Source organism: Calidris pugnax, unplaced genomic scaffold, assembly GCF_001431845.1.
Source record: "Calidris pugnax isolate Ruff unplaced genomic scaffold, ASM143184v1 scaffold60, whole genome shotgun sequence".
In the NCBI taxonomy this organism is placed as follows: Eukaryota; Metazoa; Chordata; class Aves; order Charadriiformes; family Scolopacidae; genus Calidris; species Calidris pugnax.
This window is the reverse complement of record NW_015090831.1, coordinates 3,932,985-3,947,860: the sequence shown is the minus strand read 5'-3', so window position 1 is coordinate 3,947,860 and position 14,876 is coordinate 3,932,985. Positions and strand designations below refer to the sequence as shown.

Genomic DNA, 14,876 nt, shown 5'->3' with positions numbered 1-14,876 from the left:
GTGCTTGTGTATAGTATTGCTTATATTGTTTGAATTAAATGAGAAAACCAGAAGCTAGGCCTTCCAACCTTTCAAAATAATATAATATTTGTACAAAAAAAAAAAAGAAGAAAAAATCGTTTGTAGGACCTTGGCAGGGCCTTTACTCTCCACTCAGGCAACACTGTACCTTTGTTCTGATTGAAAGAGGAATGCAAATAAACAAAGAGTAGAAATTACTTGATGCAAACTTCTAGGGCAAAACCTAAAATCAGAGTGTCTAATACTAGGGAGAAGAATCTGGACAGATTTTCAATTTTTAAGAAATGTCCTTTTTCCTACCTGGTATCTATACAGACACAGAAACGAAGGAAACCGACAGGTTTAGAATTACAAGACATTTTATTTTCTGTGACTAGACATAATTTTTTCATTTCTTCACATTTTTAAAATCATTGATTATTCAATAAAGCTGTAGTTAAAAGGTATATTAAATTTGGAGCATCAGCTCAGTTTTATCTTTTCTGCCAAGAAAATTTAGGGTCTTATGGCTATTTATGTGGTAGGAACTGTAGTTGGAGCTACATCATTCTTGTGGGATGTGCTGTATAACAGGCTGGGTCTGAAAGGCAGCTCTTCTAAACTGCTCATCTGTTGCACAAAGGTACACATCTCAGAGTAGCTCAGCTAAAGGGCCTCCAAATATGGAAGACAAACAGAACTCAGACAATTTTCATTCTTAGTATTTTCCACTTGCTCGTCTAGCCTTCCTGCTGCTTAGTTGTTTTAAGGTTTTCTCACCACAAGGGACTTCAGGTTGTTAAAATGACATTATTAATTTAATTCCAGGAAATGGGTACTAACTCTTAGAAGCTGCTACATTCTGCATGAAAAACCTTGCATTCCCATCCAAACTGGGGAGTCAGACACTTTGCCAAATCAGGGGTCATATGAGTGTGCCTGGAAGGGACTGGCTTTTAGTGTTCCATAGTCTGATGCATTTTATACTAAACAATTTCTCACGTCAGATTAGCCACTGAAAGACAGCCAAAAGTCCAAAAGACAGCTGTAGATGTGCAGCATATCGGACATCCAACTCCTTTTCATCAGAAATAGCTAACAGTGGGTGTGTCATCAAGATCAATTCCACCATATCCATACCATTCCATCCAGCTATGATTTTACAGCATCATCTGAACATCTTAAGTAGCAAAGTATACCTTCACCACTGATTTCTGTATCTGATGCCATCAGATTGTCAAATTATCAAGCAGTAAACAGATTTCAAAATTGAAAGAAAATTACTAATAACCAATGCCAACTTGTAACTCCTTGTCTGAAGTATCTTCTTCTATTTAACCCTGTTCTCCCTTCCATGGGATCTACACATGATAAAATAGTGTTCCTGGAGGATCCAAGATGTGATACTATCCTTCAATTCAGACAACTACAAATTATTTAGAAAGGAACAGAGCCATTCAATCAACTGCTAGCATATCATTACATGTCAGAATACCTCTCCAGTTCCATTTAAAGAAAATCTTAAAAAAGAAAAAAAAGGGTTTTTTTAACCAAACAAATTTGAGAAGCTAGATATGGGAGGGAAATAGGTAAGAAATCCCTCATTTTACAAGTGGTTTACGCTTTCCTTTTGTTCATCACTTAATGGGAAGCAACAAGCAATCTAAACAGATAAGATATGATGAACATAGTAAAATCACCCCAAACACTAACTTAAAGGAACCGAGGAAGACAGTGGAGAGCTTTCTTAAATAACAATATTACTTGAATGAAACTTTACATCATTTATTAAATTGGCCACTGGCCCCTAAAAATTAAGAGTAAAATCCTTTCCTTAATGAGTACAGACAAAACGCATCATGATGTAGAACACTATAAAAGGTTGTTAGCGTACATATAATAAAAGAGGGTACTAAAAAAGCTGGATGACTAGAAAGGTTTTAAAGGCCATATGTACTATTGCAATCAACCAATTAATTGTCTGGGTAGAACAGTCCAAATACTTTTATCAAAGTGGTTTCCTCGTAAGAAATCAGTATGTTTTACTTAATCTATGTTACATTTTAAGAAAAAAAAAATCACCAAATGTTTATTTCAAGTAGGAATCCACCTCCCATAAAGAATTAAATGTTTTAATGGAAGCTTAATTAATTTAATTGATATTAATTAATTGTATATTCTACCATTGTCACTTCAGCTATAGGGTTGTTTTTTATGTAACCCTATTGTTTACCTACCTGGGCTGAGCTTGTTTTCCTGTATTAATGTAAAGTTCATTCACACATGAGTACTCCCAAATCATCGTTATATACACTTCGTATTTTTATGTTTCATATTTTATACAAATGTTTTTTCCAAAGCAATTTTTATGGGTTTAGTAGCTGTATTTGTTCTAGTGACTGGCAGAAACATCCACATTTGAAAGGGAACAAGTTCCGCATCCTCTAGAAAAAAGGGCATTTGCAAGTCTATTTTCACCTAATAGCCTTGAAGATGAAACGCTTTTAAATGCACCGTGAGTTACTAAGTCTTCAACTCCTCTGAACGATGCTCCCACATTTCATAGGCACCAGCATTCATTACTTAAAAGCAGGTGGAAAATATAATCCCCATGAGTCCTCCCCTCCATAGGTAGGCAGTACCTGACTGGCAGTGCAGTTCGATAAGCACGTCTTGTTATCTGCAGCGAGGTAGAAGTTAGTGGGACAGGCACAAGTAGACATCTTGCCAGGGGCCAGAAGGCATAAATGACTGCAACCACCATTGTCTAGTGTACACAGATGTTTAGACACTGCAGACAGAACAGGAAAAGAATACCAGCACTTATTAGTTGAGTATACTTCAGGGTATCTGCTTTACAGAGGAAAATAAAAATGTATTACATGTACTGTTTTTACAGTGGAAGGTCTGAAATCAAAACCCTATAAGAAGCAACCTTTTCCTTTTGCCTTTAAGCTATTCTCCACTGTATGCAAAATTTAAGTATTACTATGGATGTAGATTCAATACTGAAAAAATGAGAAGATGAAAAAGACAGTAGCCTTTTTTTAATAGTGAAACAAAACGTTAGATTATCTAGGTCAAGTGCCAAACAATTCAAATACAGGGACATCAGGAGATCAGACAAAATTGTAACGCCTACGTTTCCTGACATTCCCTCAGTCCAACAACTTTCTAAACAAAAAAATTCTGTATTATTAACACTTTCTTACTTTCCATATAATAAATTTAAATGTTTCATAACACACTGTTCCATCTTGATAACCAGTAACTTGTACTGTAATGCAACTGAACAGCTCTGTACCTCCAGTCACGATCTGATTTACCTTTTAAATACCCAAATTGTTAGCTTGCCACTGAACAAGATATATCACGTTTATTTAATACCAGATATACTTACAACATTAATCACAGATTTGTGCTTAAAAATGCTAATTTGAAAACTTCCACAATTTGAAACAAAACAGAAATAAAACTAAATCACTGCAGACAAATGAGCTTCCATTTATTCAGCAACTGGCTACTCAGTGAAATTTATCAATGTGCAAAGTACAGACAGAATAATTACCATCAGGTTGCCGATAAGAATGATACACCTGGATGTCTGTTATGGTATGCCAGGAGTTAATCAGCGATAGTCTGTCTGATCCAGAGGTTTTGTGGGCACGGCTGAGTGATTTGGTTTTCCCGTCTGTCCAGTAGATGTAGTCTTCAAACAACGTTAGTGCAATCACCCCTGGAATATCTTGATTAGGGACTGTAAGAAGAGATGCTAAGATTAATGCTCACTCTTGGAAGACTGCCAGTTAAAATATTCCATACTGCATGGGTTGACAGATACAACTGCTATATAATGTCTTGAGAATAATTGTCATGACAATATGTCAAGCCTAGAGGGTTCTTTATTACCAGTTATGATAAAGATGGATGGGGTATGAGCTCTGCTTGCTTAGAATTAGATGGCCCAATCAGTGTTAAGGAAATGAAAGAATCTCAGTATACAAAAATCACCTCCAGATTCTAAACCAATGGCATGTTAAGCTTTAAAAAAGCCAATATTCATTTGCTGGTTTAGCGAAATAAGAATTATTAGAAAACATCTAAAACGCAAGGTATACATCTGCAGATGCGCGGGGTTTGTCACCCTTTAAGACATTTAATAATATTTTATTTCAGCAAAATACACTGACAGAGAGATCTAGGAAAAAAAAGTTTTACATTAAAATAAACATAGCAATGAAAGGGCTTATTGTTTATTCTTAGCATAACCAACCATACAATTAAAAATAACAAAGTGATGATAATACCCCATTGTTACAATATCATAAAATTATGAGCCAACATAGTTTTAAAAAGGAAGGACAAAAGGAAGAAAAAGCTTCTGATCACATTGGTCAATTTCTAAATTATAATGTTTTGTCACTGAATCACTCTCATTATGTGATAGAATTGAAAAGGCAGATCAGAGCAGCTGAGTCTGCCATTTTTAACCAGCATATCCTTAACACCTTTATCTTGTTTTCTTAGACAAAAATAGCTTCACCTTTTTACCTGGGCTGTGCTTAAATAGATTTGGCAAATTTCAAATTCTAGTGGGAACATTTCATAGTTCACTGACAACTGATACTGAGTATATGGAATGACAACTTAGCAAATTCAATTTCGTATACAATAGCCTTGCTGATAGAGAACTCCAGTGTAGGGCATGTCGCCTTCTAGTCAAGGAAATCCTTCTTCTTTGACCTGAAATTATTTTCCCTTCCTGTATGTTAAAATATTACGTAGCCATTATATTGAAATAACAGTATGATATTCCTTTAAAGAGCTTCATAACATTTCTAGGAAACTAGTCAAAGCACAAAGAAATCTTAATTTGGGCACTTATTACATAAGCAACTTTGTCATCGTTCCTTACATAAGTACCTTTCCTTACATACACTACCCCCAGGAAAAGCTCTTATAATTTCTCTTATTTGTAGAATCACATTGTGAAAAGGGGGTCTACAAATTTGAAGCGAATCACTCCCCATGGCCACTGTTGCTGTCCCGTTCTTCTGAGCCAGGAAGGGAAGAATTCTTGAAGTACCATTACTTTTAGTTTTGCCACTAAAGTAACAGACCAATTACAACACAACAAGGATACAGAAACTCCAAGCACAGATATTTCCATTATATTGATCCTTTTTCCTCTTTTTTCCTTATTTTATCACCACTGGATTTATCAGAATAAATTGCAAAAAGAACCTCCTAGTTTGGGGGAAACACGCAAAGGCTAGAGCAGGGTTTGTCTGTCCACTGGAAGACCTATATGTGCTATCACCCAATGAGATCAACTACTTGCATGTTAATTTTATCCCCTCTCTGCTCTGGAGTGAATTAAATAATTCCCTTGGTGGGGAAAATAGTACCCAGCTTCAACCTAGACATAGTCTGGAGTATGGGTATATCTCCAGTACTGCAAATGGTGAAACAAACCCTGCTCCTATTCAGAGTTGAGCCTGAGCAGTCAAATGCCAGTCATTACCTGGTTTTATTATTATTATTTTTTTTGCTTAAAATGGGTGATTTTCCTTGTACTTCTTGAGATATTCCTTAAGCTCTGCACACATCTTTGTTAACAATGAGTTCTACTTAATAATTTTCCAGAAAAGGCATGTATCCCGAATTTTAATTTTTAAAAGTGACTGATCTTTAAAATGCTTTAGCATAATTATTGATTGGGAATACTAATTATCATATCATCTGCTAACTACCAGATTACTGCAATTAATTAAGAAAGCATAGAATTTACACATTCATGCAATTTGGAAAAAGGAAATTATAACTCTGAATTATTTCAGAATTACTAGTTCATCGAAATCTGTGTACATGCATGCCCTCTAAAAGAAATACCTTTTTGGGTTGAATCACTATCCAGTATTTCTGCAGATGCCTGAAAAACTGGACTCATTCTGACGTCTTCTGTTGCCACTCTCCCCAGTCAGTTACTTCCTCGAATTTAAGTCATTTATTCTGCTGTTATATTCACCATGGGATTTGGAGCACAATCCACTGTGCCATCTTTATATATGAAGACTCAGTTATACTAAACTCAGCACTTTTTCTTTTAGGTAGATCATAAGCATTTGTTATTGAAAGTTGTTTTTCTTTTTAACCTTTAAGTTAAATGATTGTGCCACAGTACAAAAATTAAAAGACAAGCAGGAATTTTAGGTACATCTGCAAAACTGCAGGAAATTCCCCACTGATCTAAAAGGGCAGTTTCTAATGAGAAATACAAACTGGGCTGACAGAAGAAGCAGGAAAGAACAGCAGAGAGAGGACTGCTACTCTGAGCAAAACCCTGAAGCTATCCATAAAGCTATTTATTTCATTTTGCTTGACTTCTGGAAAAATATGTTTGTATAAATTATGACCCGTGCTGCTACATTTGACATCAAATTAAAGATACAAAAGATACCATTCCCATTTTTCTAAATAAAATGAATGTGCTTTTTCCTTTGTCTGTTGTCTCTTACTCTGATCACAGTTAAAATAAAAATGAGAATAAATGGACATGTAAAAGCCTTAATGCACATGAAGAGGATTTATATAGGAAAATTATTTTGATTTGGCCATCCTTATTTTTACACACCAATGAAAAATATGTCTAGAAGTCTTCTTTTTGGCCACGAAGAAATTACAAGTAAACACCATACCCTGGGTATAGATGTATGAGTAAATGTTTACTTTCCTTTCTAAGTATGTTTGTGGCTATCCATACAATTTATCCTACCTTCAATGGATTATGCACACATCAGAATCCAGAAGAAACTTCATATACATCAACTAAAGATTCAGATAAATGTGTGGTGTAAAATGTTAAATACTACAGGTAGAGCACTGCATTTTAGAAAACTGCTCATTGACTCAAGTACTTTTTTTTTTTTTAAAGCCAATTCTATAAAGGGAAGCTCAAATCTTCTCATTATCTTAAAAACAAAACCACAATATAAAACACAATGAAACAAATATTATACTCTTTTTTTATATTATTTAAAATTACAACAGAGTATATCTGTTTCTAAAAACTGAATTTTCTGTTATTACTGTGTATTGGTTAAAAGTTGAAACTGTCAATGGTTTAAACACTCACAGATCAGGACTGTAGTTTCTCCTGCCATTATTTCTGATTTATGAGTAACTTTATAATTTTAATGAGCTTTTGCATTAAAGTCAACTTTTCTTTGTCAGGTTTAACACAAACTTGATCAAGATTCTTTCAGAACCTTGCACCATTCATAGCTGTATGGATTCTGTTATGACTATGAAACTTAGAGAAAGTTCTAAGAAAAATAAATAAATCACAGAAGCAATGAATGGTCTGTGTTAAATAAAATGGTACAAATAAATAAAAGTATACAAAAATATATGTAAACTAAACCACACAGAAAAAAGTATAGTATCAATGGATGCAGATATTTCCTATAAATATTCTAAGCTGACCATAAAAATATAAAAATTCTTATAAAATAAGAATTAATAATACATAAATATAAAAATCAAAATTCTTCTAAGCTGATCATAAAACTCAATGTAATTTCTTCCAGTTGAGAAATCTGTAAAGACTGAGAGAAGTTTCCAAAAACAGGCATTCAAAAGACAGCCTAACTGCCATTAACTTTAATTTTACTGTTTGAGGAAAAGATCTATCACAGCTGAATATGATTTTTCTTTAACTTTTAGTATATTACAAAGAATGGAGCATCAGAACTGTTGATGTAATACGCTAAAAAAATCTACAGATCACATCAACTAGGAATGACCATAAAAATGAACACAAAACTGTGAGGGAACTTTTACATCTTATTTTCTGATGGAACAGTAAAATAGTCTTTCATGCTCTTTATTCTGTGCCTTTGAGGATATCAGCTTCCCAAAATTTCAGGCGGTGACAGCTACTAATTTATCATAAATGTATGTAGTAGAAGAAACACCCACTTTCTTTCTTCAGTCTTTCCTTTAACTTTGAGCAAACCTCAGCTGCATTACGGAACTACCCCTTCATAAATGACATACATTAGTTATATGTTGCAATACTAATTACTAACCTCACAGCATACATTATGGTGTGAATCACGGTTTTAAACAAGGAAAGCAAGACTAATTGCTCTCCATTCTTTGGTAAGTTCTGTAAAAATGGACTACTTCCTCCAAATTCAAAGAAAAGCCAGGTTAGTCATAACTGATAAGCAGCTCTGCTTCCCATGCATCACCTATTTCAAAACATTTAATCAAGATATCTACTTGACAATCCATTAGTATGGAATTCATATATTACGTTAAATAAAAGAATTACATTATACCAACATAAGGGTCAGATGTCCTCCAGTAAATTAATGGAGAATTTAAATAATCAGATTTTAACACACAGCTATGAGAACTGCACTCACTCACTCTTAAATACTTTCCAGAAATACCTATGCATTCAATAGTATTTATTTTTTTCTTTTAAAGTTTCTCAGAACAGCTCACCCTACAGCCTCTATGAGAGCTTCAAAAATTGGGTTGAAGTAAGCTGGAGCCAATCCAAATCTCAAAACACTCTGCAAGAATAACTAACAAAACACCCCACCTGCAGACCAGTAACCCACTGGACCCAGTTCTAACAGTCCCTAAGTATTTTACTAGACCAGAACTATTGCTTTCCTTTCAGACGAAGAAATCTCAACACCTATAACTGAAGTGCAGTTCAATCAGAAAAGGGCTAATTGCCCAACCACTACAGGACTGGGACTCCATCACCGTGGACGGGCTCACTGGTCAGCTGCCATGGCATAAGGGAAGGGGTGAGCAGTGCCTTTAGCCCTTACGTAAAATCCTTGCCTGAACACTATTCCTCTGCTGACTGCTTCCACTCGGTCCCAAACAGTTATTTCAGTGATTCAAATTTCTTACAGCTTGCGATACAGTACATCTCAGAACATATATGCCAGTTTTCATATACTGCAACATACACTGTGTATCATATATGAGTAAAAAATTGATTTACTTTGGCCAGCAACAGAATCTTATGAATTCAGACTGATACTTTATTTTTCAAGACAAAGTATTTGTATAATAAAATGCACTACGGGGGCATATTCAACAAGTTATTCAACAATTATGAGGGACAAAAGACATGGAAGGCACAATCAACACCCTTAGTAATTTCTGAGGAAAAGCTGCACCCAAAATTTGGTTTTGTGATTCCTTTTCCCACCACAGCCTCCTCCTACCAGAGATGGACAAGTCCCTTGCAATCCCTCCTCTCTAACAGGCTTTCTACTGCCACTTCTAATTCTCTACTGGGGTTTCCATTTTATACAGAAATCATGGACTCTCTTACACTGAATGCTAATCCCAAACACTGCTTGGACCAAACAACAAGGAGATGAGAAATGTGACAATAAAGAGAAGGCAGAAAGAGAATGAAAGCACAGGCTTATCAGAAAGGTGCAGAAAACAGGAGGAAAAAATGCCATTGAATAGTAAAAAGGAAAAAAAAGGGAGGCTTGTAACAGATGAGAAGCAGTGGAAAATAAAAATTATTAGATACTTGAACACAAATAAAAATTACAACAGATAGCATACTAAAGGGAGATAAAGTGCTGCACGAACTTTAGGGAAGAGCCACATGACTCCATAAAAGGGAACACAAGAGAAGTGTGCACAGACTTAAAATGTACATCTCTCCTGCATTTTGTACTAATTTTGATCCAAGAATAGAAATTCATATGCTGCGAATCATATCTGTGATAAAAATGTCTACATTTCTCTTGTTTTCCTTGTATTTTCCGAGTACCTCTACTTACGTATAACAAAAATATTCATTTGATTTCAGGGGTGAAAATCATGCCAACTGGGATTTCTTAACTACAAAATATATCTATTGAACAAGCCATACAGAATAAGCCCGGTCCCACTCACCTCTTACTGAAACAGAAATATTTCCGAAAGTAAAAGCAAACACTCCAAGATGAACAAAAAAAAAAAAAAAAAAAGCTACAATGTCAGCTTTTCAAATCCATATGCCAAGAAGGAGGGTCATTAAAAAGAGCCAATGTTGACTTCTTCTAATCAATAAACACTACAAGAATAGCTGGACTCTATCATATCCACCAAGGTTACATTTTCTTTAGCCTTCGGTTCCTGTTCAAGCTGAAGCTGGTTGATCACTTCAATTCTAACCTTGAGAAAGATCTGTCCCCTTCCAAAAAGAAGGGACCGCAACCTTGCAAAGTGTACAAGAAGAGAAGGGGTGAAAGATTCCTGCCATGCTCTTTCCAAAAACGCATTCTAGAGTTCCAGTGCTGGTAATTAACTGCTAAAGGTAATTAACTGTCATTAAGTCACATCTTGAATGACCACTTTCTCTCACCATGGCATTAGAGGGTTTAATATTTTTCCTAGAACTTTTTTTTTTTTTTTTTTTTTTTTTTTCGAAAAGAAAAAAAAAACACACAAAAAAAAAAAAAAAAAAAAAAAAAAAAGGTCTCAATGTCAGCTTTTCAAATCCATATGCCAAGAAGGAGGGTCATTAAAAAGAGCCAATGTTGACTTCTTCTAATCAATAAACACTACAAGAATAGCTGGACTCTATCATATCCACCAAGGTTACATTTTCTTTAGCCTTCGGTTCCTGTTCAAGCTGAAGCTGGTTGATCACTTCAATTCTAACCTTGAGAAAGATCTGTCCCCTTCCAAAAAGAAGGGACCGCAACCTTGCAAAGTGTACAAGAAGAGAAGGGGTGAAAGATTCCTGCCATGCTCTTTCCAAAAACGCATTCTAGAGTTCCAGTGCTGGTAATTAACTGCTAAAGGTAATTAACTGTCATTAAGTCACATCTTGAATGACCACTTTCTCTCACCATGGCATTAGAGCAATTTCTGTCAAAGAATTTTGGCACCTCAAGACAGAAAATTTACATTGTTGATCAAAGCTTTGAAACAAGGCTGCATTATTTTGCATTCTACTCTCTGAAACGCTTGATTTCCTGAACTGCAATAAAGTCAAAATAAAAAGCCTATTGATGTCTTGACTCAAATGGAGCCCGTGATAAAAATCTTATGAAGAATTTTAAGAATCTTCCAAAAAGAAACAACATCAAGAAAGAAGAGTATTTAATAAGAAAAGAGCTATGATACCTACAAAATAAAAAAAAACCTTGGAAATTGCTGATCCTCACTCATGCTGAAACCACTGGCCCATCCTGTCCAATCTTGTATTTGAATTCCCTTACACTTCGTACTTTAAAACTTGCATATATGCACACCAATTCCAAGGTTTATAAACACTCAGAAGAAATGAAAAAGACGTTCTCATGAAAGAGTTTTTTCAAATTGAGGTACTACAGGAAAATTTCTCTCTGGTAACTACATACAGCTAAAGAATTCATTTTTAAATACTTAATTCATTTAAGGTTCAACACTTTTTCATTGCTCAATTTTTATGCTGCCGTAAGATGAAGCAACGAAATGCCTAACTTGTTTTTACAATATAAAACATCAAAGAACTTGGCACAGCTAAGCTCAGAGGAGCTTCTGTACTTCCTAAACTGGACTGTCAGGTTCCACTTTTATATTAGATACTGAAATTCTCATCTTCAAAGAGGGTAATGGGAAAATGGTAGGCACCTCTGGGTTTTAAGAGCTCTGAAGGATAGGAAAACCTGCATGAGGCAATCGGATACCCAGGGATCTGCAAAGCTTGCAGCTCCTCTGGGCAGTGGGAACTAAAAACAGCTGTTAAGTCTGACAAATTCTTAAATATGGTTTTTCTTTTAAGGCTCACAGAAGTAAACCAGCTTAGTGCTTAGCCAGATTAGTGCTTCAATGCTTGCTTAATCATTTGCTGCGCATAACATTTGCGAATGCTGCAGTGCTAAATTGGGTAAGCTCTAAAGACAGTTTACATAATCAAGCATTAAACTTCAAATAGATAAGCAAGGTCATTGCTGCCCCTAGCGCCAAGAAGAGCTCCCAAGTACCCTAAGATTTCTGGCCTAGTTAGTGTGTTTTCAAAGTTCTTTCTAGGACTCTCTTGGTATTTATAAAAGCCTATTTCTCTATTGAAATGCAGAGGAACTTTACAAGAGAAAAGCAGCAGATGGTCTCTTTTCCTGAAAAATCTTTAAGATTCATAAGAAAGAAAAAAAAATAATACTTGTTGCAAAAAGTGTTAACACTGAGATCTAAATACGTGTAAACTCCCATTGCATGGAATAAACACTCCTTGGTTTAACATACAGCACGCCAATAATTAGCCCAAGATTGTTCTGTTTGTCCCCAAGAAGTATCTAGTGCAGAGCACAGGACACTGCAGTCTCTCTCATACAATAATATCTCTTTATGACATAAGATCCACCCATTCTGACAAGATACTTATTTGCTGGGGCTTGAGAAATCTCTGTAGCATTTTCTGATACATTTTGTAACAGGTAATTTAAGATCCAAAAAAGCACATTCTCAGAAAAAACACTCACAGAAACCTAGTCTTATCCTCAAAGGTCACAGAAACAGGTGAAAAAATACTTAGATTACGATAAGCAGCATTTCAGATTGCATCACTCGCATGATTTCCATGAGGTATTTTTCCCTGCTCCATGAGTATTTATTTATGGTCATCATATCTGTGCCTTTATCCTTCTCCATTTGAAACCACGAAGGACAGAATAATCTCAACCATCCCTTAGTTAACTCTGACAATAGAAAGTGTCTCAAAAGGACAAAGGAAAATGGGCCATGAAATCCGTGTGAATAATACGTCGAGAAACACATCACACGATATGAAACTGATCTCTCTCATTTAAGTGCTTATCAACATGGAGCACAGTTTCTCATATCGGAAAGCTAGAAGGAACCACAGGTTCACCTCCCCAAAACCCCAACCACTGAACTTCTCCGAGCTGCCCTTATTAAGACAATTAATTTGAATTGTTATATTTTGTCTTCCAGAAATATCTCTAGTCTTGTACTGAAACATGAAGACATGCAAAATTTATTTGCTAGTTTGTTCCAGGAGAAAGGGGGAAACAGGGAAGACATTCTGATTAAAGACAAATTGATCATTGTGTAGGAGCTTTGCAAAATTCTCGAAGCACCCTTTGGAGCACCTACAGGCATCTGTTTGACACCAAGAATTCTATCAATTCTTTGTTAAAGCCACAGAAACTTTTCTATAACTTGATTTTGGTTTGAATGTCATATTTTGAGTGAAGCTCTTGACAATAAAAATGACAAACAGCATTAGCTAAGGGGAAAAACTTTCTCCTACATTATTTAAATATATTGGGATCTTTCTCCCAAAGCAAAATTTTCCTACTACTTGAATCTTTATCTATAACTTGTATTTAAAGTAGATGTCCTCAAAAGTAGTGTGATATCAGGTCTGCACAAAGTCATTGTCACTTTTGGAGTTTGCCTCAGGTATTTCACTGGTACCAAATTTTGATACCACTGCTCTTCACTGGTACCAGCTTTGTGACAAATCTTCCTCTTCCCTAGGTTCATATATGTTCAAGGGAAAACATTAACTCCATGAATATAAAAGCATTTGAAGCTGATTTTACCCACTTGGGCAAGAGAAATCCAGAGGCTGGAGACCGAGGCAAGGGACACTAAAGACAGCATGACTAGAATTTTACAGGTGTCTTCTGAGATTTAGCAATAGGAGGACACTTTCTGGGACAGAAAAATTCTGAAACTTCCAGGTTGAAACAGAAAATTGAGAAAGGTTTGACCACTGCAATCAGGTTAGTGTTAGGAGAGACACGATGGCTATTAGTTACTTTTTTACTTTGAAAGATCCAGAAAGAAGAGTAAGAGGATAATTGTACGAGAATAAAATAGTGGGATAGCAGCAGAGGGAGTAACACGGAGGCATATGGAGCTCTGCTTCATCTGTCAGAAAACTAGAGTGTCAGCAGGAATCCAGCCAGCACTCGGGGGTTTGTCTGGGCAAGTACTGCTCAGGTGAGCAGGTTACGACTGTCCTGCGTTCACTAGAAAAACCTTGGAATTTAATGCCTGGATTAATGGGAACGTTTACAGCTCTGATAGCTACTGCTCTAGTCTCTCTAGTCTTCCATCTCAAATAACTGCCATTGAATTATTCATTATCTGTTTCTAACTTACTATTCACGAACAGAAGGATTAAAAAACTCTTGTTGTTTTGTTTCACAGCAAAGCTTCCATCTGAAAATAAAGTAGTTATTTCATGAACTCTGGTTTGGAGAAAACCTGGAGGCACGCAGGATGAGATAGAAGCCTAAAAAAGCCCAAATGCATGAAGTTTTACCAGGGTAGCAGCTGTTGTGATGTTTGGGTAAAGCTTGCGGGAGGGAGCTCAAGTAACACCGTTTCATTTCGAAAAAAAACAATCCACAAAACCCCAACACACTGATAGTATTTCATATATTTGAACAAAAGTGAAAGATCTTTAATTAAACCATTTGGAATATGAGAACTATTCATCACAGTGTAAAACTTCTTTCTTTTTTTTATTTAAACACTTTATAGATAAAAGATCCCAGCTTTTTAATTATCTGTCAGGTGAGGAGCAGAACACAGGGATAAAGATTACTTCATTATATAAGTATTTCAAAAGTTATTATTTTATCCATCTGCCAGGAAAGCCCCAAATTACATTTACAATTGCAGTCATTTTATTGATTCATGCTGAGCAGACTAACAGGAATTTTCAGGCTTTCTCAGGCTGGAGAAAGGCTGGTTTTAGCCACGCTCCAGCACGTGGCACACAGGACACATCCCTTCCACTTTTAACAGCCAAGTTTCACAGGCTTTGTAACTTGGTCCAGAACGTGTGCTGTGAATATACATTAAAGTACAGGATTGAC

The 14,876-nt window shown here is 35.7% G+C and overlaps 1 protein-coding gene across 1 annotated transcript in view; it reads right to left on the bottom strand.

Annotated features, from left to right (window-relative positions):
• The window catches only part of LRP1B (LDL receptor related protein 1B), a 618,836-nt gene that overhangs the window by 92,984 nt on the left and 510,976 nt on the right, over nucleotides 1-14,876 (bottom strand). Inside the window, exons 63-64 of the mRNA XM_014941128.1 lie at nucleotides 3,569-3,757; nucleotides 2,643-2,791 (exon numbers count right to left, since the gene is read on the bottom strand). Coding sequence (XP_014796614.1) covers nucleotides 2,643-2,791; nucleotides 3,569-3,757 — 338 coding nt within the window. The remainder of the gene's footprint in view (nucleotides 1-2,642; nucleotides 2,792-3,568; nucleotides 3,758-14,876) is intronic.